The sequence below is a fragment of the Coenobita brevimanus genome, chromosome 62 (genome assembly GCF_032717465.1).
Source record: "Coenobita brevimanus isolate Jiangsu-jjx chromosome 62, ASM3271746v2, whole genome shotgun sequence".
NCBI lineage: Eukaryota > Metazoa > Arthropoda > Malacostraca > Decapoda > Coenobitidae > Coenobita > Coenobita brevimanus.
The window spans coordinates 34,990,676-35,016,500 of record NC_137015.1 but is presented as its reverse complement, the minus strand read 5'-3'; the positions used below and the strand labels follow the sequence as shown (position 1 = coordinate 35,016,500).

At 41.6% G+C, this 25,825-nt stretch overlaps 1 protein-coding gene and 1 non-coding gene across 2 annotated transcripts in view; both read right to left on the bottom strand.

Moving 5' to 3' along the window:
- Positions 1 to 13,118: 13,118 nt before the first annotated feature.
- LOC145404146 (5S ribosomal RNA) lies at positions 13,119 to 13,237 on the bottom strand. The gene has a single exon (XR_013898115.1). It is a non-coding gene; the product is annotated as a 5S ribosomal RNA (ribosomal RNA).
- A 3,940-nt stretch (positions 13,238 to 17,177) lies between these two features.
- Positions 17,178 to 25,825, bottom strand: part of LOC145404126 (uncharacterized) — a 28,562-nt gene continuing 19,914 nt past the window's right edge. Inside the window, exons 5-6 of the mRNA XM_080275752.1 lie at positions 25,400 to 25,585; positions 17,178 to 18,157 (exon numbers count right to left, since the gene is read on the bottom strand). Coding sequence (XP_080131878.1) covers positions 17,178 to 18,157; positions 25,400 to 25,585 — 1,166 coding nt within the window. The remainder of the gene's footprint in view (positions 18,158 to 25,399; positions 25,586 to 25,825) is intronic.

The window sequence follows — 25,825 nt, the reverse complement described above, 5'->3', positions numbered from 1 at the left end:
GGCAATAGAAATAATGTTTTGATAAACTGATGTAATGCTGTTTTGGGTGTCTGCCCTGCCCTCTCTTCCATCCATCCTCTTCTTTCTTTCCTTCATTCTTTCCTCTTTCTTCTGCCTATGGATGACCTTACACTCTCTCTTCTGTCTTTCTTTCATTCATTCTTTCCTTTTTCTTGTGCCTGTGGGTGACTGTACACTGAGTGACAAGCCATATGGTTTCCTGTACACCAGGAAACCATTTATTATGCTGGGTGGTAACCATGTAACCAAATTATTGCGACTGGTGGTTTAGTGAGTAATTAAGGTGCTCGAATCGGATTGAGCCTGTGTAGGTTTATATCCAAAGGGTGGTTGAGGTTTACTGCTCATGTAATGCCACTCAGGGATGAGTGAGGCTGGTCACTCATCTTAAATGTCAGGACCAACATGCCTAGCCCCGGGTTCCAACACTCCTTATGGAGTGACATAGGATTGGGTGATGGATGGATAAACTGATGAAGCATGTTCGTAATTAATTGTGCCAAGTGAAGGATTATGGTCCATAACTCCTGCTTGAATTGTCTTATATCACTGGTCATGCTGTGGAGAGTTTATATGTATTGTTAGATTAGGTTAGGAATGGCGGAGGACAGGGCGACATGGAGGCGATTTGTTTGTGGCCACCCCTTACGGGAATAAGGCGTCTGGCAATAGATAAATAGATAGAAAACTCCAGCCAGGTTGACTATTTGTAAGATGTTTACCTCTCTTGAGACATTGTTTTATAACCATCGTAAATTATACCTAATGTGAGGCTTGCAGCATGGCCTGTGCAGACCTTCATTGTGCCTTGTAGGAGATTTGCAGCTTGGCAAGGGCTGAGAATTTAAGAGTAGCTGTGAAAAGACTGAAGAATGGGAAAACTGGAGGTATATTTTTTTATGCAGAAAGACAGAACCAAAAGCTTAGAGCCAGCAAATGTCCATTATAAAGAAAATTAAACAAAAGAACCAAATCAAATATCTACTGTTCACTTTGGGATGCTTGGGTACATTGCCCTTTAAAACTGAAAATCATGGCTGAGGGAAAGATTGAGGATAGCAGTTCCTGAGTTGACTGGCAGTGTACATATAGGACTGAGTTAGCTGTTAACTATTGCATTAAAGAGCTGGACAGAAAAGGAGTGACTGGATGGGTGCTGTGTGCCTGCTTTAACAGCTAAGGGATGCAAACAGTTAGTTCAGAAGAGCTGTGATCATTTAATTAGCGATAATAGAGAGAGAGATGCAGCATTTTAGTGGAGAGAAAGAGAGAGAGAGAGAGAGAGGTTGAAGGGAGTTGGCAAGAGGAAGAAAGTTGGTGAGATGGTCTTTGACTTCACCTTGTTAAGAAGTGCTGTATTTGGTAAGCCCCCCCCACCCCACCCCACACACAAAATAGTTGTACACTACTCCACATGGGCAAATAAGACCCCCATACAAAGTCAACAAGTCTGTCTGTCTGTTTGGCTATTGCCAGACGCCTTAATCCCGTCAGGGGTGGTCACAAACAAATCACCTCCATGTTGTCAAGTCCCCCGTCATTTCATTGCCCTGCTTCCAGCTCACACCCCCTTCTCTCATATACCTCTCCACTCCATCTTTCCATCTCATCCTTGGCCTCTCCCTCCCCCCACCTCACTCACATACACCTCCTTGTCAGCCTTTCACTTTTCATCCTCTCCACATGGCCAAACCACCTCAATATGTTTCTCCTAATGCTTCCTATCACATCCACATCCACACCACAATGCTCCTTCACTTCCTCATTTGTCAGTCTGTCTCACCATGTGACTCCACATACTCCTTTCAGATAACTCATTTCCACTACTCCCACTCTTGACTTGTGTCCCTCCAACAAGGTCCAAGCTTGACTTCCATACGCTAGAGTTGGTATCACAATGCTGTCATGTAGTAAATTTTTCACTTCCATGCTCACTTCTCTGTTTCTTATCACTGCTTTCAAGGAACCAGCAACCTTTCTTCCTAGTTGTACCTTTTCAAGCACTTCACCCTCTAAACTTCCATCCTAACTTATCACACTGTGCAAGTGCTTAAACTCACTCACATTTTCCATTCCCTCCTCATCCAACCTCACTGTACATTCACTGACTTCATTTCTCTCGAAGACCATAACTTTACTCTTCCCTACATTCACCTTTAGATTCCATTTCTTACACACTCTCCCAGACTCATCCATCAAGCCTTGCAGCTCCTCTTCGTCTTCACTTAACAACACAGTATCATCTGCAAACAGCAGTACAGGGAGTTTCCAGACACTGCCCTTCCTCATTAGGGCTGCTCCAGCATCTGCTGCCATACCTTATACCTCTTTTATAACCCCATCTGTATACAGACTGAACAACCATGGAGACATGACACACCCTGTTTCAAACCAACCTTCAAGGAGAAAAATTCACTAAGTTCACCATCCAGACGCACTGCAGCCTTAGCACCATCATACATACCCTTCACAGCATTCAACAACTTCCCATTAACTCCATATATTCTTAATACTTTTCACAATCCTTGTCTATCCACCCTGTCATATGCTTTCTCCAAATCCATGAAGGCCGCATACAACTTCTTTCTCTTCCCTAGAAACTTTTCCACTAAAGATCTAAGAATGAATATGTTATCTACACAACCTTTTCCCTTCCTAAAACCTACCTGTTTTCTCCAACTAATTCCTCTGTTATTTCCCTAACTCTGTCAATAAGTATCCTACCATATACTTTTCCCGTTACACTAAGAAGACAAATGCCCTTATGATTACCACATACTTCATTTTCCCATTTTCAGGAAGTGCTCAAGGTTAGTGGTGTCAGTTAAGCATGCCGTCTCTGTGAAGCCAATTTTCCATGAGAATTTATGTGATTCTTCCATGATACACTGCAAGAAAATGAAACTGAGGATTTTGGGATGGTAATAAAATTGTGTATTGTTGAAGATAACGGGGTAATAAATGTGGAAGATTGTAAAGTCGATGTGATTTTCAGCTGAAACGATTAGATGAGCCCCTAATCTAATTATGGTATGGATGTATACTGTTTCCAGGTTCTGCCGTAGATTCTTTGTGCCTGTAAATGAAGGGTTTTATTGTAAAACCCACCATTTCTATCACATGCATATCTTGAACACCTCTCAGTTTGTAATGAGACATTTTCTCATTACAGATCTAATAAAAAGAAGAAGTCAGATGCTGTACAAGGTACACAGTATGGGCTATAAGATGCACAGGTAGACTATTTCCTGGTCAGGAGGGGTGATAGGAGGTTAGTGAGGGATGTTAAAGTTGTAGGAAGCATGGAGTGTGTGCACCAGCACAAATTATTGATATGTAACAGGGTACTTAAGGAGCCAGTGATAAAAAAAGAGAACTAATGCACTTTGGAGGAAGATGTGGAAGCTAGAAAACCAAGCAGTAAGGGATGCTTTCAATAGAGAGATGTGGAGAGTGGTGGCTGAACAGGGAGCCGGTAACAGAGGCAATAATGAACAGTACAGAGCCCTGAAGAACAACCTCTTGAGAGTTGCTGATGTAGTATGTGGTTGGGCAAGAGGCCCACCAAGATAAAAATAAACTTGGTGGTGGGATGAGGGCGTGGAAGCTGCGGTTAAGGAGAAAAGAAGGCTTTTCCAGGAAAGGAAGAAGGGTGGTAACAAAGAGGAATGCTTGGCTGCCAAGTGTAGGACTAGAAGAGAGGTATACAGGGCGAAGTCTGAGTCACAGAGACTTTTACTTGATAAACTAAATCGTGGCAAGGAAGAATATGATATTTAAGGTGCCAAATCAGGTGAAGAGGGAGAATCGGGATATTATAGGTGAGCAATGTGTAAAGAATGATGAAGGAAGGGTAGTGGGGAACATTGGGGACATAAAAGATGCCTGGAGAGAGCATTATAACTGCTTGTTGAATGAAGATTTGACTGGGACAGAGAAGGTTTGGAGCCTGCACAGCCAGTGTGTGGCCCTTGGCCTTTGATTGATACTGCTACTGTGAGAGAGGCAATAGACAGGAAGCAGGTGGGGAAAGCAGCAGGTGTAAATGGGTTGACTGCTGAATTGTCAAAGGCCTCAGGAGATTAGGAGTTAGGTTAGTCACTGACCTGATACATGATTGGCTGGAGTGTAAATTTAAATGTGCACAAGGGGGTGATGCCCTGGAAAGATGACTTATAGAAGTATAAATTTTTTAGATAATGAAGGTAGTGGAGAGAGTTCTAGAAGGTATGATCAGAGAAAGAGTGAATTTGGATGAGATGCAGTTTGGGTGTATGCCAGGCAGGGGGACCACTGCTGTCATATTCATTGTTCAACAGCTTCAGGAAAAATATATAGGAAAGAAAAGGGAACTGTACTTTGCATTTATTGATTTGGAAAGGGCCTTTAACAGAGTCCCTAGAGAGGTGGTGAAGTGGGCATTGAGAAAGCTTGGGATGGAGGAGTGACTGGTTAGGGTGGTTATGGCCATGTATGTAGGTGCTCGCACCCAGGTAAGAGTGATTGGAGATTTGGGTGATGAGTTTTTCGAGAATGTTGGTGTGCATCAGGGGTCAGGTTTGAGTCCCTGAAGCCCTCTCATGTGACTTCAGAAATGGACTCCTCTGGGAGATGTTGTATGCTGATGATTTGGTGTTGATTGCAGAGAATGAAAGGGACGTGGAGGAAAGATTCAGGAAGTGGAGAGATGGTATGGGGCACAAAGGCTTTAAAGTAAATGCAGATAAAACAAAAGTGATGATATCTAGGTTTGGTGGAAGCACTGTCAAAGAAGCTGGAGAGTGGCCTTGTGCCGTTTGCTACAAGGGCATGTGAAGTAATTCCATCTTGTGCAGTGTTTGTGATAAGTGGGTGCATAAGAGACATGGTGGTATTAGAGGTAGACTGCAAGATAATGCTGATTTTATGTACAGTATGTGGTGTATTGGGGAAAGCAGGTGGAGATTGTCAGGCATGAAAGGATTGAACCTGCTATAGTTGCGGCGCACGACTCTGAGGTTGTTATATCGTGTCCTGGCAACCTACCCCTTAACAGTGCGTCCGACTTCCTGTATAATGTGAGAGGCATGTGATTCGTGTATAATAATATTCGTGTATAATATATTCGTGTATAATGTGATTCGTGTATAATACAATACAAAATCAGACGCACTTTTGACTGGTAGGTTGCCAGGGTATGATAATGACAACCTCAGAGTCATGCGCCGCTACTATAGTGAGTCTTTTGAATGTGTGGTTTTGTTATTTGGGAGACATGTTATGTGCTGGAGGTGGGGCTGGAACTAGCTCTGGCTAGGGTGAGGAGTGGTTTGAAGAAGTTCAAGGAGCTGTTGCCCCTTCTGACCTTGAGAGGGCTCTCCCTACATGCTAAGGGATCTTTGTATGCAGCATGTGTTGGGAGTGTAATACTGTATGGTAGTGAGACCTGGGCAGTAAAGGAAGAGGATATTTGCTGGCTCAAACGTACAGAAATGACAAAGATTAGATGGATGTACAGTGCGTCCCTGAGTGCAAGGCCTGGGGGGGCTAGGTCTATGATGGAAGAATTGAGAGGTAGGATGGGACTGAGTGTACTGGTGTCATGATGAGGAGAGGTAGATTGAGGTGGTTTGGGCATGTGGAGAGGATGGGGGACGATAATTAGGTGCAGACAGTGAGAAGGGTTAATATTCAAGATGGGTTTGCAAGGGGTAGACCAAAAAAGACCTGGGGCAAGGTCATTAAGTGTGACCTCTGGGTTAAGAGACTGAACAGGGAGGCTGCCAGAGATCAAGCACCATGGACAGCCACCATTAGGTGACCAAGGCTGATGCATGCAAGCATGTTGGAGCCTTCAAAAATGAAAAATTAGGAGTTTAAAACATATTATAAAAAGGGTGGATACTGAATACAGATGTAAAATTTTGATATGTTTTATTTGACAGGAAACTGATACAGTACATGTACAGAGTTTGATTCGGCATGAATAGATTGGCAGATATTTCAAACTTATCACATCTTACATCCAACAATTGTGGTTACCATGTCATACTTTAGGAAACAAGGTAACTTACACATTACAACATAGAGTGCATATTCATTTACTGTAATAAGACAGACAGTGTATGCCAGTTGTGCACAGACAGAAAGCTGTAATTCCAGACATCAAAAGCAATAGAGAACTACACTGCATTTAATTATTCAAAATTTATTTCCTATGATCCTTATACATGATCCTCATACCAGTGTGTGATGAGAGTTAACTCTGTCTATCTATCTATTGCCAGACGCCTCAATCCTGTTTGGGGTGGCCACAAACAAATCACCTCCAAGTTGCCCTGTCCCCCGCCATTTCACTGCCCTGCTCCCAACTCACACCCCCCTCTCTCATATACCTCTCCACCCCATCCCTCCATCTCATCCTCGGCCTCCCCCTCCCTCTTCCCCCCTCCACCTCACTCACATACACTCTCTTCGTCAGTCTTTCACCCTCCATCCTCTCCACTTAGCCAAACCACCTCAGTGTGTTCCTCATAACGCTTCCTATCACATCCACACCACAACGCTCCTTTATAAACTCATTCGTCAGCCTGTCTCTCCATGTGACTCCACAGGCTCCTCTTAAATAACTCATTTCCACTGCTCTCACTCTTGACTTGTGTCCTTCCAACAACGTCCAAGCTTCACTTCCGTACGTTATAGTTGGTATCACAATACTGTCATGTAGTAACTTTTTCACTTCCATGCTCACTTCCCTGTTTCTTATCACTGCTTTCAAAGAGCCAGCACCCTTTCTTCCCTGCTGTACCCTTTCACGCACTTCACCCTCCAAACCTCCATCCTTACTCATCACACTACCCAAGTACTTAAACGTACTCACATTTTCCAATTCCTCACCATCCAACCTCGCTGTACATTCACTGACTTCACCTCTCTCAAAGACCATCACTTTACTCTTCCCTACATTCACCTTTAGATTCTGTTTCGTACACACTCTCCCAAACTCATCCACCAAGCCTTGCAGCTCCCCTTCGTCTTCACTCAACAACACAGTATCATCTGCAAACAACAGTACAGGGAGTTTCCAAACACTATCCTCTCTCACCAGGGCCACTTCAACATCCACTACCCTACCTTGTACCTCTTTTATTACCCCATCCATGTACAGATTGAACAACCATGGAGACATGACACATTTCTGTTTCAACCCAACTTTCAAAGAGAAAAATTCACTTAGTTCACCATCCACACGCACTGCAGCCTTCGCACCATCGCACATACTCTTCACAGCATTCAACAACTTCCCATCTACTCCATATATTCTTAACACTTTCCACAATCCTTGTCTATCCACCCTGTCATATGCTTTCTCCAAATCCATGAAAGCCACATACAACTTCTTTCCCTTCTCTAGAAACTTTTCCACTAAAGATCTAAGAATGAATATCTGATCTAAACAACCTCTTCCCTTCCTAAAGCCTCCCTGTTCTTCTCCAACTAATTTCTCTGTTCTTTCTCTAACTCTGTCAATAAGTATCCTACCTTACACTTTTCCTATTATACTAAGAAGACAAATGTCCCTATGATTACCACACACTTCTTTTTCCCCTTTTCCTTCGTACAAGGGAATAATTATACCTGACTTCCAATCCTCCGGGACTCTACCTTCCTCCCAGGCCAATCTGCACATCTTCCACATCCATTCTACTACTATCTCTCCCCCATGCTTCAGCATTTCACCACACACTCCATCAGTTCCTGGGGCTTTTCCTGATTAAACTTTCTTCATTGCTTCCACAACTTCTATCCTACTGATTTCTTCCTGTCTTCTCACCTCCCTTCTTCTCCCAGCCATTCCCCACCCACTTATACTCGCATTACTTTCATCCTCTATGTTCAACAATTCCTTAAAGTGTTCTCTCCATCTGCTCACTTTTTCTCCCTTCTCCACTAGTAATCTACCATTTTTATCTTTCACTCCCCTGATAACTTCACTTCCACCCTGTCTTACTCTTTTCACCTCTTTCCAGAACATTTTCTTACAGTCCCTCCACTTTACACTCAAATTCTTTCCAAATTCCTCATTCACTTTCTTCTTACTCTCTCTTATAATCTTTTCACCTCTCTCTTTCTTTCTATATATAACTCTCTCTTCTGCCTCTCAACTTCTTCCACGCCCCTATTTCTCATCCATTCATTGTATGCTTTCTTCTTTTGTGCCACAGCCTGTCTCACCTCTTCAGTCCACCACACTGTTCCTTGCACCCCCCCCTGTCTTTTCCTTCCACACACCACATCACATGCTGCGCATATTTCTTCTGTAAAAATCCTACACACACCTTCCACGTCTCCCATCTGCTCCAATTCATATTTGCCCAATCGTTCCTCCACTTCTCTCTTATACTCTGCCTTTTTCTCATCCTCTTGTAACTTTTTCACTCTCCTTGCAACTACTCCTTCCTCTCGTCTTTCCCTTCTTCTATTCCTCCATCTTACTTGCATTCTAATTCTGGCCACCACCAAGTAGTGGTCAGAAAGTCCACTCCCCCAACCTCTATGAGCTCTTGCATCCATTACACATCTTCGCATCCTTTCATCCACACACACATAATCAATCATTGCCTTCCTTTCATTCAGTTCACCACCCACCCTTCTCATCACTCGCCATGTATACCTGTGGATCATTTTATGCCTGAAGAGGGTATTGGGTATCACCAACCCCCTCCCAGCGCAAATGTCCACTAACGCACTCCCATTCTCATCTATCTCAGCAGGCACACCCCACTCACCAACTATTCCATCCACCTTCACATTCCCAACTTTACCATTCATATCACCAATCAAAAACACTCTCTCATTCCTTCCAAACTTTTCCATGCACACCTCTACATTTGTCCAGAACTCTTCTCTCACTCTTCTAGCGCGATCTTGCGTTGGCGCATACACACACACAATCACCGACATTTGTATTCCAACTTTCAACTTTACCCACACAATCATTGACCCAACTGATCCATACTGTCTTATGCTCTTCTTCCATCTTTTACTCACAACTATACATACTTCTTCTTTTGCCCTCTCATTCTCACCTACTCCTGCACATATACCCCATCCATACTCCCATTCTCTCACACTTTGTCCTCTCCATTTTGTTTCAGTTATTCCACATACATCCACTTTCGCACCCTCAAGCACCTGGACAATCTCTCTCTCTTTCACCTCATCATTCGCTCCCCTTACATTCCACGTTCCGATAACCATGTCCTTTGTCCGGTCCTTGGTCGTCATCGTTTGGTCAGTCCTCGTCCGAGGCTTACTGTTTGTTTTTTTAGTTAGTTGTTTTCCGAGGAGGGGCACTAACCCTCCGCCAACCCTTTTAGTCGCCTTTTACGACAAACTTTGTACTGGTGTTAAACAGTGATGATAAAATGAACACAACTTTGTTATCCATACACTGGATTTACCGCTTCATTCCAATGATTTATTTTTTAAATCTTGCTACCTGCAGGTGATTATATTCACTGTGAGGAACATCAGTTATGTCAAGGAGGATAATGAAGGATGTATCTGACCCACCCATTTAAAAAAGCCAAAGTTGAATAAAGTTGTGTAAAGGTAGCAAGGCTATAATAAATATACATTATCAGAATGAAGGGACCAAACGAGACCAGAGTGATTCTTCTCCATTATGTTTGTGTTCCTGGTAATTCTGAGACAATGAAAGTTCAGAATGATGCTAAATTATTTTAATGACTGACAACAGAAAATCATTTATGGTTGCTGAAATATGACTGAACAGCATTTCAGAGCTGTTCGTCCTGTGTTTCAGAATGTAAAATGGTGAGTTATGATTTGTTGTTGACACTAATCATAATAATACAATCACTTTGGGTATCACAGCTCAGTTAATGTGCTTCTGTTCTTCAAGGCAATCACAGCTCTCATTCCATCAATTACAACCAGTAATTTTCAAAACAGGGCCTTTACTATGAACATAAGTACCGGTAATCAGCATTATTCATTTATAACTGGTAAATACTTTATATGCTGTACTCACAGATATCACTAGTTCTCCACTGGCAAAGTGCACATACATTCTAATATCAACAAGTACAAATGTAATCTCTACAGTCAATGCCCTCAGTGTGTTGTGGCGTGGGAAGGTGATATTGTGTAGAGAGAGAGGATGGTGTGGTGTGGTAAGTGGCTTTGCTAAAATTAGTACAGACTGTGAGATGACAGTACCTTAATTCGAAAATCATTAATGGGGAAAAAAAAAAAAAAAAAAAAAAAAAAAAAAAAAGCTCCTATAGATGCTCATACATCTAACAATTATGTTACTGTACATACTGTGCAGAAATTATTATATTCTGTGAACTATGAATTCTCAAAATAACATTATAAAAAGTACTGAGTATATCATGCTGAGGTTGAAATGCAGTAACACATGCTTGCCAGGTTACTGCCACTGCCGTGGAGTCTCTGTGTGAATGTATACCCATGAAACTAGAAAATGTTATGCAGTGAAACGTACAGTAAGGAGAGGTGTGTTCATATCTTGTATGACTGACACCCAATATTAGTACTGTACAATAAAAAGATGTACAAATTAATAATGACTGGAAATGAAACTTTGATATTAATGAATATACCTGTACTGGTTTAATGGCTTCTGTAAGTCAAGTATATATGAATACTTAGCAATATTTTGGTTACATGGTTGGTCTGTTATTAAAAAACAGGCACTGGTATGTATAAAAATTGCAACTTGTATTAACGCTCATACTGCAAAGAGTATTGTACACTGTAATTCAGTGGTGATTAAGTAAGCTTTAACAAGATCATACAGCAAATACTTAAGGTTATAGGTAGCTTTATTATGTTTTTTGCATATCCGATACAGACAGGATTCTGGGGGCTTGAATGATGAGAAATGGAAGTGTGGCCCGTTGGATTGGGCAAATTGCTACTCCTCACCCTGCCCTAGGGTGGGAAAGGAGGTCCAGATGATGATGATATATATATATATATATATATATATATATATATATATATATATATATATATATATATATATATATATATATATATATATATTTTTATATACACACATACATGCAAGCATGCCCCGGTTTAACGATGCAACTGGTTAGGTAAAAACCTATCACTAGGTGGGGTATTGTATCTTACAGTAGATTTAACGTGTAAAGTATAGGGATGCGCTTTTGAGCCTTGGGTTCCCCCCCCCACCAAGCCCTAAACCCACCCAAATGAGTCCAAAAACAACTTTCTAGTTAACCTAAACCCCCAAATAGTTTTAAAACAAGCTAAACTAAGCCTTAAAGCAGTTTGTAACTCACATAAACCCAAAAATAAAATCTGAAAATCATAAAAAATGTCTGGATAAAATCAAGCTTAGTACAGTAAATTGAACCCCCAAATGACAATGTTCACCCCACTTTGACTAAAACACATTAACCTAAGTCTAAAAATGGTTTATAAATCAACCTAAACACAAAATTTAAGTAAAAAAAAAAAAAAAAAAAAAAAAAAAAAAGTTATACCAGGGTTTGGCCATCATTTGGCAGGATAGGGTGGTATTTCTACCTCCATTACTATGTAAAGGTATCGCATCTAAGGGTATCGTATCTCAGGGTCTGCCTGTATACACGCAAGCACGCGCAATACGTTACAATAGTGCACGTCCGCTCACAGACACGGTCGGAGCCACACTGATGCATGTGGGGTGCTGCTGACTCCTCCTAGTGGCAAAAGACAAAACTGCAAACGGTTGGCTCCCTCTGTTCAAATTACTGGAACTTTTGGGTAGCACCTCATATTTTCATGTTTCACCAGAAACAGTAAATATTAAAGTTATTTGTGGTCCAAACTCATGGTGATTATACTGTACATATAATGTGGGAATGCTGATTATAATGCTAAGTTAACAGAAGTGTTAAACATGCTTGTGCTATCATTTACGAGGAGTAAAGGCAGTTTCTGAAGAGGATGAAAAATATTCCTTATGAGGCGTGTGGTCAATCATCCATGTAGTCCATGGGCTAAAGATGGACTGTGGAATGGGAATGAAAAGCCAGCACTGTGGAAAGTAACAGTGAAGAAAGTAAAGAAAGAACACAACAATGGTAAATGAAATACTGTACTGTACTATGAAGCACACACTCGTGGCTTATACCATAGTGAGGGTTTACAAGTACGGTAGAATTTCTAGTAATATACTGTTTTGCAGCATGTTTTCAAGTAGCATGGTAAGGAAGTTAAACGTCCTTCACGAGTAACATGGTAAATTAGAAGATGGCATGGTTCAAGCTAAATGTGACATTACTCCAGGTGTGTGTGTATGTTAAGTGTATAGTGACATGCTAAATAAGGAGACAGCCTGTTTAGGCTCGGTGTAACATCACTTCAGGTGACTGTGGTAAGCTTTAATGAATGAATGTTTTTGTTTGCATGGTGTTTTTGGACACTTTTTGGTAATCTACTGGGATGTTGTTAACCAAGTGGTCAAAAACAGTTTAGGTCTGTATAACAGTTTTTCTATACAGTTTCTCCCTTGCTTTTTGTTGCATAACACTCTGGCAGACTCAAATAAAGCTATTCTGTGATTTGCTGTATATAACACATTTCTGACTGCAAAGCAACATAATATATCATGACTGAGTATCACCATCATCATCTAATCCTGTGTTGCCCCATGAGAAGCATAGAAGCCTGGGGCTAGGCAAGTTGATCTTGACATTTAAGATGAAAGTGACCAGCCTCACTCATCCCTGAGTGCAATACATGAGCAATAAATCCCAGCCACCCCTTGGATGTAAATCTGCACAGGCTCAATCCAACTGGAGAGCCTTAATTACCCACTAAACCACCAGGTGCCATAATTTGGTTATATGGTTACCACCCAGCATAGTAAATGGTTTCCTGGTGTACTGGAAACCATTTGGCTTGTCACTCAGAAAAAAAAAAAAAAAAAAAAAAAAAAAAAAAAAAAAATGCCAGACGCCATGTATCCCAAACGGGGTGGCCAAGGGCTTAGAGTTAATTGTTTTACAGGGAGGGGCACTAATCCTCCACCAACCCCACTTGACATGTAGGGACGCCAACAGCATCTGGTGTTCCCAGGCGGTCACTCATCCAAGTACTAACCAGACCCAACGTTGCTTAACTTCGCTGACTGGACGGGAAGCGGTGTACTCAACGTGGCATGGCCGTTGGCAGTATACAGTAACTTGAAAATAAAAACTAGTAATTTAACATTAACTCGACAGTGAATTTTTTTTAATTTTTTGTCTAGCAGAGATCACACCAGTGATTAAAATCATGTAGCAATTCCACATTACATGAATGTTTTTCTGATGGGCACCTCAGATAATTATATCATTCAGCTGAGCTGCCTGAAATTAAACCTGACCCTCCCCTTACTGACCGGTGAAGGCAGCTTTAAGGATACAAAGCATGCAAAATGTATTCAAGCCCAGTATTTGATGCTGGGGAAGGGGGAATACAGGGTGCTGGATAAGTACCTGTGCACCAGGAGAGAGACGATGTGGCAATGTGGGATGTGTGAGATATGACGTTTTTCTACTACACACTTTACTTTTCTAATGCAACATATACTGTATTTATATGCATATAAAATATTTCACATATGGACCTTGGTGTATCTAACTCGAATCTTGAATAATGCCAAAAATGCCTAACCTGTACTGCATACTGACTACAGTAATTAAAATAGCCTACTGGTAATATTTCACTCGAACTTCATATCACATAACATACTAGGAAGGGCTATGGTGCAAAGTGGAAGGCATGCATCACAAAATGTAACTTACATTATGTTTCTTCATGCAATACACTGCAGATGCAATGTGCATTGTTCATTAATGAACTTTGGCAGGAGAGAAAATGCATTACTGTACAGTGAGCCCCTAAGTTTTGCACCCAACTGGTACCAAGAGGATGGTGTGAAACCTGAATTTCGTGAACCAGAAAGTATTAATCAATGGAAAAAAAATCTAACTGGTTCCAGAGCCCCTCCCGAAGTCACTCTTTTTCTCACTTTTAATATAATTCTCATAAAACAGGATACCAGAATAATTGACAACCATATGAATATGATAAAAATGTCAAGAAACACTGAATAAATGGATCACCTCCCTGAAAAATCTTCATCTTATCCTTTACCAAATACTTTTTCTTCTTCACAACGACTTGATACTCACGACGTTCTTTTCTCTTCTTGCCTCCATCACCACTATTACCTGGTCCTCCAATGAATGAAGAGGAGCCAAAATCTGGTACAGGTAGACCACACAAGAACAATAGCTGAACGAAGGGAAAGGCAAAAAAAGTGACTACGGCTGCGATCACTACCACAGCACCACACAAACAGTCTCACAGCTGGCAGGGACACTGAAAACAAAGTGGCGAACAACAACTGATGATCGCCTTGCCCACCAACGCCCCATATATTGACATGGGTGAATTCTTGATCATAAGATACAAGTTCTTGGTAATTTTGGGCTTTTCTGTGAAAGGTAAATTTGCAAACCCAAACCATGTGAAACAAAAGGGCTCACTGTACTTTAAAAAATAAAAAAAACACACACACACAAAACAAAAAAGCTATTAAAGGGCAAAATTCCATCTTGTGACCATGGTCACTAAAACCTTGTGACAAACATTTTGTGCTTAAGTAAGTCATAAATACTGTAGGCACAGGTTTATAATAAATGCAGCTTCCATAACTTGTGCCTACATTTCAATAAGACATGAATGTTTACATCCATTATACAGTATCAACCCACAAATATCACATGCTGGAAAAAAAAAAAAATGCTTTAGTGGTCACCTCCAGTTTGTTACATTTTGGGCTTGCTAACATTACAGACATTCCTTTTGTTAAGAAGGTACTCTTATTCAAAGGTTTGTATAAGGTACTCTTTATGGCAAGCTCTTAAATTTATTTGCTAATGGAGGGACAGAGGGAGCTGGTCAAGATACAACTATCATATTAAATTATCAATAAATGATGCAGATCTAGAGATGATAAACATTACCAGATCAACATCATTTGTAGCCTTTCTAACAAACTACAACACTGTCAACTTTCACATCCAGTACAGCAGTCATGTAGCACCATGCATCCGTAAGATGCAAATACAGTATACAGTAAAATCTCAGTTATCGGATTAATCTGGGATGGGACTGTCTGTAAGATACAAGTAAATTTCAATGTTTTGTCTCCACTAGCAAGAGAGAAAAGAAAAAAAGCATCTTTTGACTCAGCTGCATATGAAAAATTTTTTCTTGGCATTAAACTAAAATGACCCCTCCATATGCATGGGCTGTGCGCAGACAAAATTAGTGTTATTAGGAACATTGTATACACAGAAAAAGAACGGTAAGTATGTTGTAGTGCATCGTCCCATAATGAGAGAGGGGACCTTGATGGCTGAAAAAGCCCACAAACTTAGTTTTTCCAACTTTTTTTATTCCTCTAAACATCTTTAATGTCAATGTCTTATGTCCGGTTTACCTGCATACAGAAAGATATGACCTCGGGAAGCATATCTGTAGTCTAGTTGGGGATATATGCGGTCTTTAACAAGCAAGCTGCCATTTGGCCAGATGGCTGGTTAACACAAGATTTTTTTATGAGGTTAGAGGCATTTGAGTGTGTGGGTTCTAAGTGCATGGCTTTTTCAGCCATCAAGGACCCCTCTCTCATTATGGGACCATGCACTACAACATACTTACCGTTCTTTTTCTGTGTATACAATGTTAACACTTCATCCACACACTTGGAGGGGTCGCTGTATCATAGAAATGGTTAATGTTCACCTCTTTACCCGTGTAATTACTTCATATGTTCATGCAATCGGCATATCAAGCTTCTGATAAACCAAGTTAAATGCAAAGATTAAAGGACTGGCTGTACTGCGGAGAAACAGAGACATATTATAATTCGTGAGAAGACAATACTCTAGGACAGTGGTTCCCAAACTGGGGGCCATATATCAGAATGTAGGGGGCCATAACCTGAACTGAAGGAGTTTAGCGAGTAGGTAGTCAGTGGAGAGAACTTACACTGAGTGGAATGGGGATTCAAATGAAGGAAAAATGAACCTGGCATGAATGTTCAGAAGCAAATGGTCAGGGAGGAGGTGGGTGTGTCGCAACTGAAGGCCATGGTTGTGGTAGATAATTATGACTCACTATGATAGCATATCATTTCAGAATTATAAATTTATCAGATTTGTAAGATTCAAAGATCAGATCAAATTGCGTGGGATTAATACACTTTTTCAAGCCAGTGAATTTTTTTTTATTGCTGAATCAGCTTTTCGCAATAATGAAATTTTTAATTACTCTAAGTATGGATTTTTTTAATGTGCCTTTTATTATTCCTTTGGTACCATTTCAATAATTATATATATATAAGATGCAGCTAAGACAAAATACACATTTCTTTATTAATACTTAACAAAAGTGAAAATAACAAATGAAATCAATAAAATTACAGGATTTGCTAGAGTGATTTTTATATGGACATGATGAGTGTATGACTGTAGTGTAGACAGTCACTGTAGTCATGGGTTATGGTTGGGGAAGGGGGGCCATGGACAAGGATCATGTATGAAAAGTGGGTAACGACCAGAAAAAGTTTGGGAACCACTGCTCTAGGATATTAATGCACTTTAATACTTTCATAAAAACCACTTGGGTTTTGTATTATTGCTAATGTATATCTTACGTTGCTGAACTGGCAATGATCTACACAGGAACGTCTACATGTGACTCTTGAGATCATCAACAGTGCTTGCTTTAATCATTCACAACAGATAAACACAGCCACTTCTGCCAATGTCACTGAATATGTTTTTGAATGTATACTTATAGGTGAAACTTATTAAAATTTAAATGTAATTTCAAATAGCTTCCATATTTCAAAGGATGACAATTTCCTCTACATGTGGCAGATAAAAGATACTTTTCCATTATAATATTACTTCAATCTTCAAATTACAAACTTTAAGTGATGTTTCAATGGCCTTTTAGAAAACTGAGTAAAACTGACATATTCTTAAGGATATATATATATATATATATATATATATATATATATATATATATAAATCTAATAATACTCTGCATTACCTTACTGATGTCCTCCTTAAGGCTCCAGACAGACTGTCCTCCCCTCCACCCCCTCCCTCATCACTCTCAGAGTCTGAGTCAAGAAATGGGTTCTTCCCAATTCTTGGCCGTACAGACTGAGATCCAGCTGGTTTGTTGCATCCTTTGCCTTCAGAATCTTGCACTTCTTTGTTGTATGAGACTTCTCCATTCATAGCAGTGGCTGCAGATAGAGAATGCTCTTGTGTGGTTCTGTTACTTTCTCTTGCAGGCAGCCAGTCATAGGTTGGGTTGTAGGGAGGGTCAATTTCTGAGGGACTTGCTCTCTGGTAGCGTCCACTGGCAAGGTTAGGGCTGGATGAAGAGGTATCAGGGTGGTAAGTATTCTCATTGAAGCTGCTGTGGTCATGGACATTCAGCGATGGGTACCCCATGGTTACATTGCCACTACACTCTTCTGCTAAATTTGGTGCACTATTTGAGTGTGGTGAGGGTATCTGCTGGGGGCTGTGGTCTTCTGGTAAAGACGGACTGTGAGGAAGGTGGTAGGGGTGTGTTCTGGAAGGCTCTGGAGGTTCAGGATATATATGTCTTGGATGCTGCATATTAGAGGGATGAATGCCAAGTGGATGTTGTCCATGTGAACTGTGTGGTGACCCAGGGTAATGATTTGTGGTGTGGGTGTTAGTGGGAAGGCCATCACGTGGCTGGTTGTGGTGCCTGTTGACACCTTGAGGGCTGAATGATTCCATGGAAGCACTGGGGGCAGATGGGGACAATGGATTGTGGGGACTGTTAGGGGTAGCAGTGGGGTTGTATGAGAGGCTGGTGTTGCCATTACGAGCATTGTTGGAAAGAGTATCAATGTGCTCCATGGATGGGGTATAAGGGGGTGGGGGATCCTCAGGCAGTGGGGTCTTGGGAGTGATGCCGGAGCGGCGGTATGAACGCACTTGATCTTTAGCTTCCTGCACCAGTCTCTTGGCATGTCCACCACCTTGAAAGATTCAAAATACAAATAAAACCAATTTTTTTTTTTTACATAAGATAAACTGAGGAAGGAAAAACAAATACATAATACAATAATCCATACACTAGATTACAGGTGTCCTCCATTCATAAAAATAAGGGGGGGGGGGGATGGAAAAAGATAGTGTGATACATATCTACTGTGCATGTAGTGTGGTACAGACAGCTGGAGGTACAGGTTTATGAGAGTGTGCTGGCCTACTCTCTGTGTTAATGAAAGCACTGAAAACGTTCACCAAAGGAAGATGGTCAGGAAGTGGTCCTGAGGGCTGATGAAATGGGAGCTCCAGCTCTCCCTATCACCAGCTTGCCACAATATAACAATGCAACTGAAATGAAATTCATTTAACTAATGACAACCTCCTCCCTAAACTGGAAACAAATTGCCATCATCACACTGACATCTTTTTCTCCACCTAAGGATTGAGTGAGATAGGGTCCAGAAAGCAAGGAGAGAATAAGCATCACAGAAGGAGAACTATCAATAGCATTCTCTGTAAAATTGGCCACACACTCATTTGCATACACCATACACAGTTTGGCAAAAGTGTATGGGAAATAACTCTATTTTGTGCAGTCTCTCTCTCTCTCTCATGCACACACACACACACACACACAGAGGTCACCGAAGGAGACAGAGCACTGTGGATTGTGGGGAATTAATCGCCGAAACAGCAGCGAAAAGGAACCCAGCCTATTGTCTATCTATCTATCTATTGCCAGACGCCTCAATCCCGTTCGGGGTGACCACAAACAAATCGCCTCCACGTTGCCCTGTCCCCCGCCATTTCACTGCCCTGCTCCCAACTCACACCCCCCTCTCTCATATACCTCTCCACCCCATCCCTCCACCTCATCCTCGGCCTCCCCCTCCCTGTTCCCCCCTCCACCTCACTCACATACACTCTCTTCGTCAGTCTTTCACCCTCCATCCTCTCCACATGGCCAAACCACCTCAGTGTATTCCTCATAACACTTCCTATCACATCCACATCCACACCACGTTCCTTTATATTTTCATTTGTCAGCCTGTCTCTCCATGTGACTCCACAGGCTCCTCTTAAATAACTCATTTCCACTGCTCTCATTCTTGACTTGTGTCCTTCCAGCAACGTCCAAGCTTCACTTCTATACATTAGAGTTGGTATCACAATACTGTCATGTAGTAACTTTTTCACTTCCATGCTCACTTCCCTGCTTCTTATCACTGCTTTCAAGGAACCAGCAACCTTTCTTCCCTGCTGTACCCTTTCAAGCACTTCACCCTCCAAACCTCCATCCTTACTCATCACACTACCCAAGCACTTAAACGTACTCACATTTTCCAATTCCTCACCATCCAACCTTGCTGTACATTCACTGACTTCACCTCTCTCAAAGACCATCACTTTACTCTTCCCTACATTCACCTTTAGATTCTGTTTCGTACACACTCTCCCAAACTCATCCACCAAGCCTTGCAGCTCTCCTTCGTCTTCACTCAACAACACAGTATCATCTGCAAACAACAGTACAGGGAGTTTCCGAACACTACCCTCTCTCACCAGGGCCACTCCAACATCCACTACCCTACCTTGTATCTCTTTTATTACCCCATCCATGTACAGATTGAACAACCATGGAGACATAACACATCCCTGTTTCAACCCAACCTTCAAAGAGAACAATTCACTTAGTTCACCATCCAAATGCACTGCAGCCTTCGCACCATCGTACATACTCTTCACAGCATTCAACAACTTCCCATCTACTCCATATATTCTTAACACTTTCCACAATCCTTGTCTATCCACCCTGTCATATGCTTTCTCCAAATCCATGAAAACCGCATACAACTTCTTTCCCTTCTCTAGAAACTTTTCCACTAAAGATCTAAGAATGAATATCTGATCTACACAACCTCTTCCCTTCCTAAAGCCTCCCTGTTCTTCTCCAACTAATTTATCTGTTCTTTCTCTAACTCTGTCAATAAGTATCCTACCATACACTTTTTCTATTATACTAAGAAGACAAATGCCCCTATGATTACCACACATTTCTTTTTCCCCTTTTCCTTTGTACAAGGGAATAATTATACCTGACTTCCAATCCTCCGGGACTCTACCTTCCTCCCAGGCCAATCTGCACATCTTCCACATCCATTCTACTACTATCTCTCCCCCATGCTTCAGCATTTCACCACACACTCCATCAATTCCTGGGGCTTTCCCCAATTTAACTTTCTTCATTGCTTCCACAACTTCTATCCTACTGATTTCTTCCTGTCTTCTCACCTCCCTCCTTCTCCCAGCCATTCCCCAGCCACTTATACTCGCATTACTTCCATCCTCTACGTTCAACAAATCCTTAAAGTGTTCTCTCCATCTGCTCACTTTTTCTCCCTTCTCCACTAGTAATCTACCATTTTTATCTTTCACTCCCCTGCTAACTTCACTTCCACCCTGTCTTACTCTTTTCATCTCTTTCCAGAACATTTTCTTACAGTCCCTCCACTTTACACTCAAATTCCTTCCAAATTCCTCATCCACTCTCTTCTTACTCTCTCTTACTAATCTTTTCACTTCTCTCTTTCTTTCTACATATAACTCTCTCTTCCGCCTCTCAACTTCTTCCACGCCCCTATTTCTCATCCATTCATTGTATGCTTTCTTCTTTTGTGCCACAGCCTGTTTCACCTCTTCAGTCCACCACACTGTTCCTTGCACTCCCCTCCGTCTTCTCTTCCTTCCACACACCACATCACATGCTGCACATATTTCTTCTGTAAATATCCTACACACACCTTCTACGTCTGTCTCCCATCTGCTCCAATTCATATTTGCCCAATCGTTCCTCCACTTCTCTCTTATTCTCTGCCATTTTCTCATCTTGTAACCTTTCCACTCTCCTTGCAACTACTCCTTCCTCTTGTCTTTCCCTTCTCCTATTCCTCCATCTTACTTGCATTCTAATTCTGGCCACCACCAAGTAGTGGTCAGAAAGTCCACTCCCCCAACCTCTATGAGCTCTTGCATCCATTACACATCTTCGCATCCTTTCATCCACACACATAATCAATCATTGCCTTCCTATCATTCAGTTCACCACCCACCCTTCTCATCACTCGCCATGTATACCTGTGGATCATTCTATGCCTGAAGAGGGTATTGGCTATCACCAACCCCCTCCCAGCACAAATGTCCACTAGTGCACTCCCATTCTCATCTATCTCAGCAAGCACACCCCACTCACCAACTATTCCATCCACCTTCACATTCCCAACTTTACCATTCATATCACCAATTAAAAACACTCTCTCATTCCTTCCAAACTTATCCATGCACACTTCTACATTTGTCCAGAACTCTTCTCTCACTCTTCTAGCACGATCTTGCGTTGGCACATACACACACACACAATCGCCCACATTTGTATTCCAAGTTTCAACTTTACCCACACAATCCTTGACCCAACTGATCCATACTGTCTTATGCTCCTCTTCCAACTCACAACTATACATACTCCTTCCTTTGCCCTCTCATTGTCACCTACTCCTGCACATATACCCCATCAATACTCCCATTCTCTCACATTTTCTCCTCTCCATTTTGTTTCAGTTATTCCACATACATCCACTTTCGCACCCTCAAGCACCTGGACAATCTCTCTCTCTTTCACCTCATCATTCGCTCCCCTTACATTCCAGGTTCCAATAACCATGTCCTTTGTCCGGTCCTTGGTCGTCATCGTTTGGTCAAGTCCTTGTCCGAGGCTTATTGTTTGTTTTTTTAGTTAGTTGTTTTCCGGAGAGGGGCACTAACCCTCCGCCAACCCATTTAATAACTGAGGAAATAGAAAATGTGAGTGCATTTAAGTACTTGGTGGTGTGATAAGTAAGGATTTGGAGGATAAGTGCTTGAAAGGGTACAACATGGAAGAAAGGTTGCTGGTACTTTGAAAGCAGTGATAAGAAACAGAGAAGTGAGCATGGAAGTGAAGAAGTCGCTGCATGACAGTATTGTGATACCAACTGTAACGTATGAAAGTGAAGCTTGGACCTTGTTGGAAGGACACAAGTCAAGAGTAAGTTACTGCATTTGAAAGGAATACATGGAGTTACATGGAGAGACAGACTGACAAATGAGGAAGTGAAGGAGCATTGTGGTGTGGATGTGATAGAAAGTGTTAGGAGAAATACAATGAGGTGGTTTGGGCATGTGGCGAGGATGGAGAGTGAAAGACTAACTCAAATATACTGTATATGTGATTGAAGTGAAAGGGGAGGAGGGAGGAGGAGGCCGAGGATGAGATGGAGGAATGGAGTGAGGATGTATATGAGACGGGTGTGTGAGCTGGGAGGAGGGAAGTGAAATGACAGGGGACAGGGCGACATGGGGGCGATTTGTTTGTGGCCATCCCCTATGGAATTAAGGCATCTGGCAATAGATACACAGACAGATAAACAAATTGTCTTAAAGCTCTTTAACTGTCTTACATCTCCAGTATTTTATCATTTTACAGTTGGTTGTGCCCTTTGGAAGCACATCTGTAACCTGTTTGGGATCACTGAGGATTTTAGTAGGAATGTTTGGGTCAGGCTGGACTATTGATAGACACAATACCATAGGATTATAAAGGTTAAAGGGCTCCATACACTGTATATGGATTCTGTATGCACTGATACTATGGTTAATACTTTAAAAGTGCATTTGGTGGAATGATCAGCTCATTCCCCTGTTAGTTCCTTAGTCTCATCAACCTTTATACTGTACCTCACTTTCTTATACACTCATTTATATTGTCTTACCATACCTCCTTCCACATTCAAACTCATTCACAAACAGGCATCCTTCAATTTGAATGTGAACTGCATTTGGGAAAAGCTGACCATTTACTGAAATACAGTACTGTACTTGGAATCTAGTCAATGGGGTTATGTCTGGCAGCCAACCAGAGTTACTCTGGTATGACTTTAGCCAACCTTAATAACATCAGCCTTTCCAAAGTTCATAGCTATTATCATTAATTTCCTTCATCATTATCTGTATTAAAGTGGAATTATTCCTAGTGCATAAAATCTGCCTGAAGTCATGGCTGCTGACACTGCCTCATATGCAGAATGTAGGCAGCAGCTAAAATAGGTTAACATTGCCTTACACACCTCACTTACTCCCACTCCTCAACTTCACTCTCTTTTATCTTTTTTTCTGGGTCCTGGACAAGTACGGGACCCACGTCCTTGGCTTACTTTGCCTTTGCCAGGGGGTGAAACACAGGGTGGGGTAATCCTAATTTCTGCCACTCTCTCTATTGGTCATCATGTCAGCAGGGATTATGGGAGAAAGTATTATTTCTTTACCTCAAGAACTGATTATTGTATATGGTTGGTGGGGACACTCACCATCCACTCATTCCATGTAGTGCTGCACTCGGTGGCTGCCCTTTCCTCTCTTCCTTCTTTCTTTCTTTCCTTCCTCTTATGTCGTTCATTCCTTCATTCTTTCCTCTTCCTTCTGTTTACAGGTGACTCTACACTAAGTGACATGCCAAATGCTTTCCTGTACACCAGGGAACAGAGTGGTAACCACATAACCAAACTATGGCTTCTGGTGGTTTGGTGGGTAATCAAGGTGCTCCAACCTGATTTAGCCTGTGTCAGTTCATTTCCAAGGGATGGTTGGGGTTTACTGCTCACACAATGCCACTTAGGGATGTGTGAGGCTGGTCACTTTCGTCTTAAATGTCAGGACCAACTTGCCTTGCCCCAGGTTCCTATGTTCCTCATGGGGCAACACAGGTTTAGATGATGTATGTATGTATGTACAGTATGTATGAATGTATGTTACCACCTAATACAGTAGTTTCCAGGGTTACAGGAAACCACTGGGCTTGTCATTCAAGTGTAAAGTCACCTGCTGGTAGCACTGGACTGGGTCAGTGGATGGTGGGCACCCACACCAACCACAAACCACATCAGGAAGGGGTGAAGCAGGGTGCAGAGAGCCAGAAAAAAACTTACGAATGGAGAAACTAACCAAAGTCTGCCAAACTGAATGGGCCACACTCTTATTAACTCACTATTCAAGATGGAATGGTGAATAAGGGTTTGAGAGTAAATGTGGAAAAAACAAAAGTGATGATATTTAGGGCAGGTAGCAGTAGCATCGTAGCAGATGGAGTACGGCCATGTACAGCTGTAACAAGGGTGTAGGAAATACCCCCAATTTGTGTTTGTCATAAATGGATGCATATGAGATGTGGTGGTACAAGAGGTAAACTGCGAAATAATGTTGATTCTGAGTGTGTAATATGTAATGGACAGCATATAGGAAAGATGAAAAAACATTAATTTTGCTGACGAGTCTCCTGAGTATGTGAAGTTCTGTTATATGGGGGACATATGTGCTGGAGGTGGGACTGGAGCTAGCTCAGTGGAAGAAGTTCAGGAAGTTGTTGCCTCTCCTGCATTAACATCTACACATCGGGGGTTTTCCAACGTCACCCACTCCTCTCTATGGAGGATTTCCATGATTTTGGAAAAAATACCCTTACTTCATACGTATTTTAAAACTGAGTGCAAGGCTGACAGTGGCAAGGGGAAGAGAGAGAAAGATTAAATTAATTATCAGAGTAGTGCCTCATGCTCAAGTTATGGTTAATTGGACTAACTGGCAACTCACTCACGCTTTGACAGGAGTGAGTTTCATTCAAGTAATTGCTGGTTTTCCACCAACTGTGAAATATTCAACCATAAGAACTCAGTAACTATGGTGAGCTGAGCAAAAGTACTTCATGGATAGGTGTGTCACATCATTCTCAAGACAATGATGTACATCTGAAGTCAATTTGCAATGGTTACTAAATTGGCCATACTGCCATGCCACACAGCCTGTTTTGCAACCCCCCTGCTGCAATCCACAGGTTAATCCTGCTATTAAACTCTTTTCTACTAATGCAACACTAACCAATAGTGTTAGCCTACTGTTTGCTATTTCATCAGAATTCCTTTAATTTTCCCCATAAGGTTTCTCATATGTCCAGTATGGAATTAGTCCAGTACGGCAGTGTTGTCTAATCTAATTACCTCACTGGACATGATGCCACTGTACTTAATACTGTATAAATCAGTATCATGAAAGACAGGGATGAGGTGATGGCATGATGAGCTCAAAACACAATCAGGAACCTCACCCAACATATCCTAAACTAAGCTAACCTGACCTCATCTTACCCGTGTATTTAATATCATGTAGACCTCTGTCATGAACATCAGGCAGGATGGAGGCGATGGCATGGTGAGCTGAGAACACAATCAGGCACCTATGAGCCAGGTCGCAATATGATGCACCAAGACGCACAAGACCCTCCTTCACACGAATCATCTTAACTGCCTCATTTTCATTTACCCGTTCCACAACTGTTGAGGAGCACAAAAAATAATAAATACAGTAATAGTACAATAACAATCTATCTATTTATAACCAGAAACCATAATCCCACATGGGGTGGCTGTTAGTCTCTGAGTTAGCTGTTTTACAGGGGAAGCACACTAACTTTTGCCAATCTACTTGTTAACACATTAGGAACATTTATGGGTTGGTTATATGGTTACCACCCAGCACTGTAAATGGTTTCCAAGCTTACAGGAAACCATTTG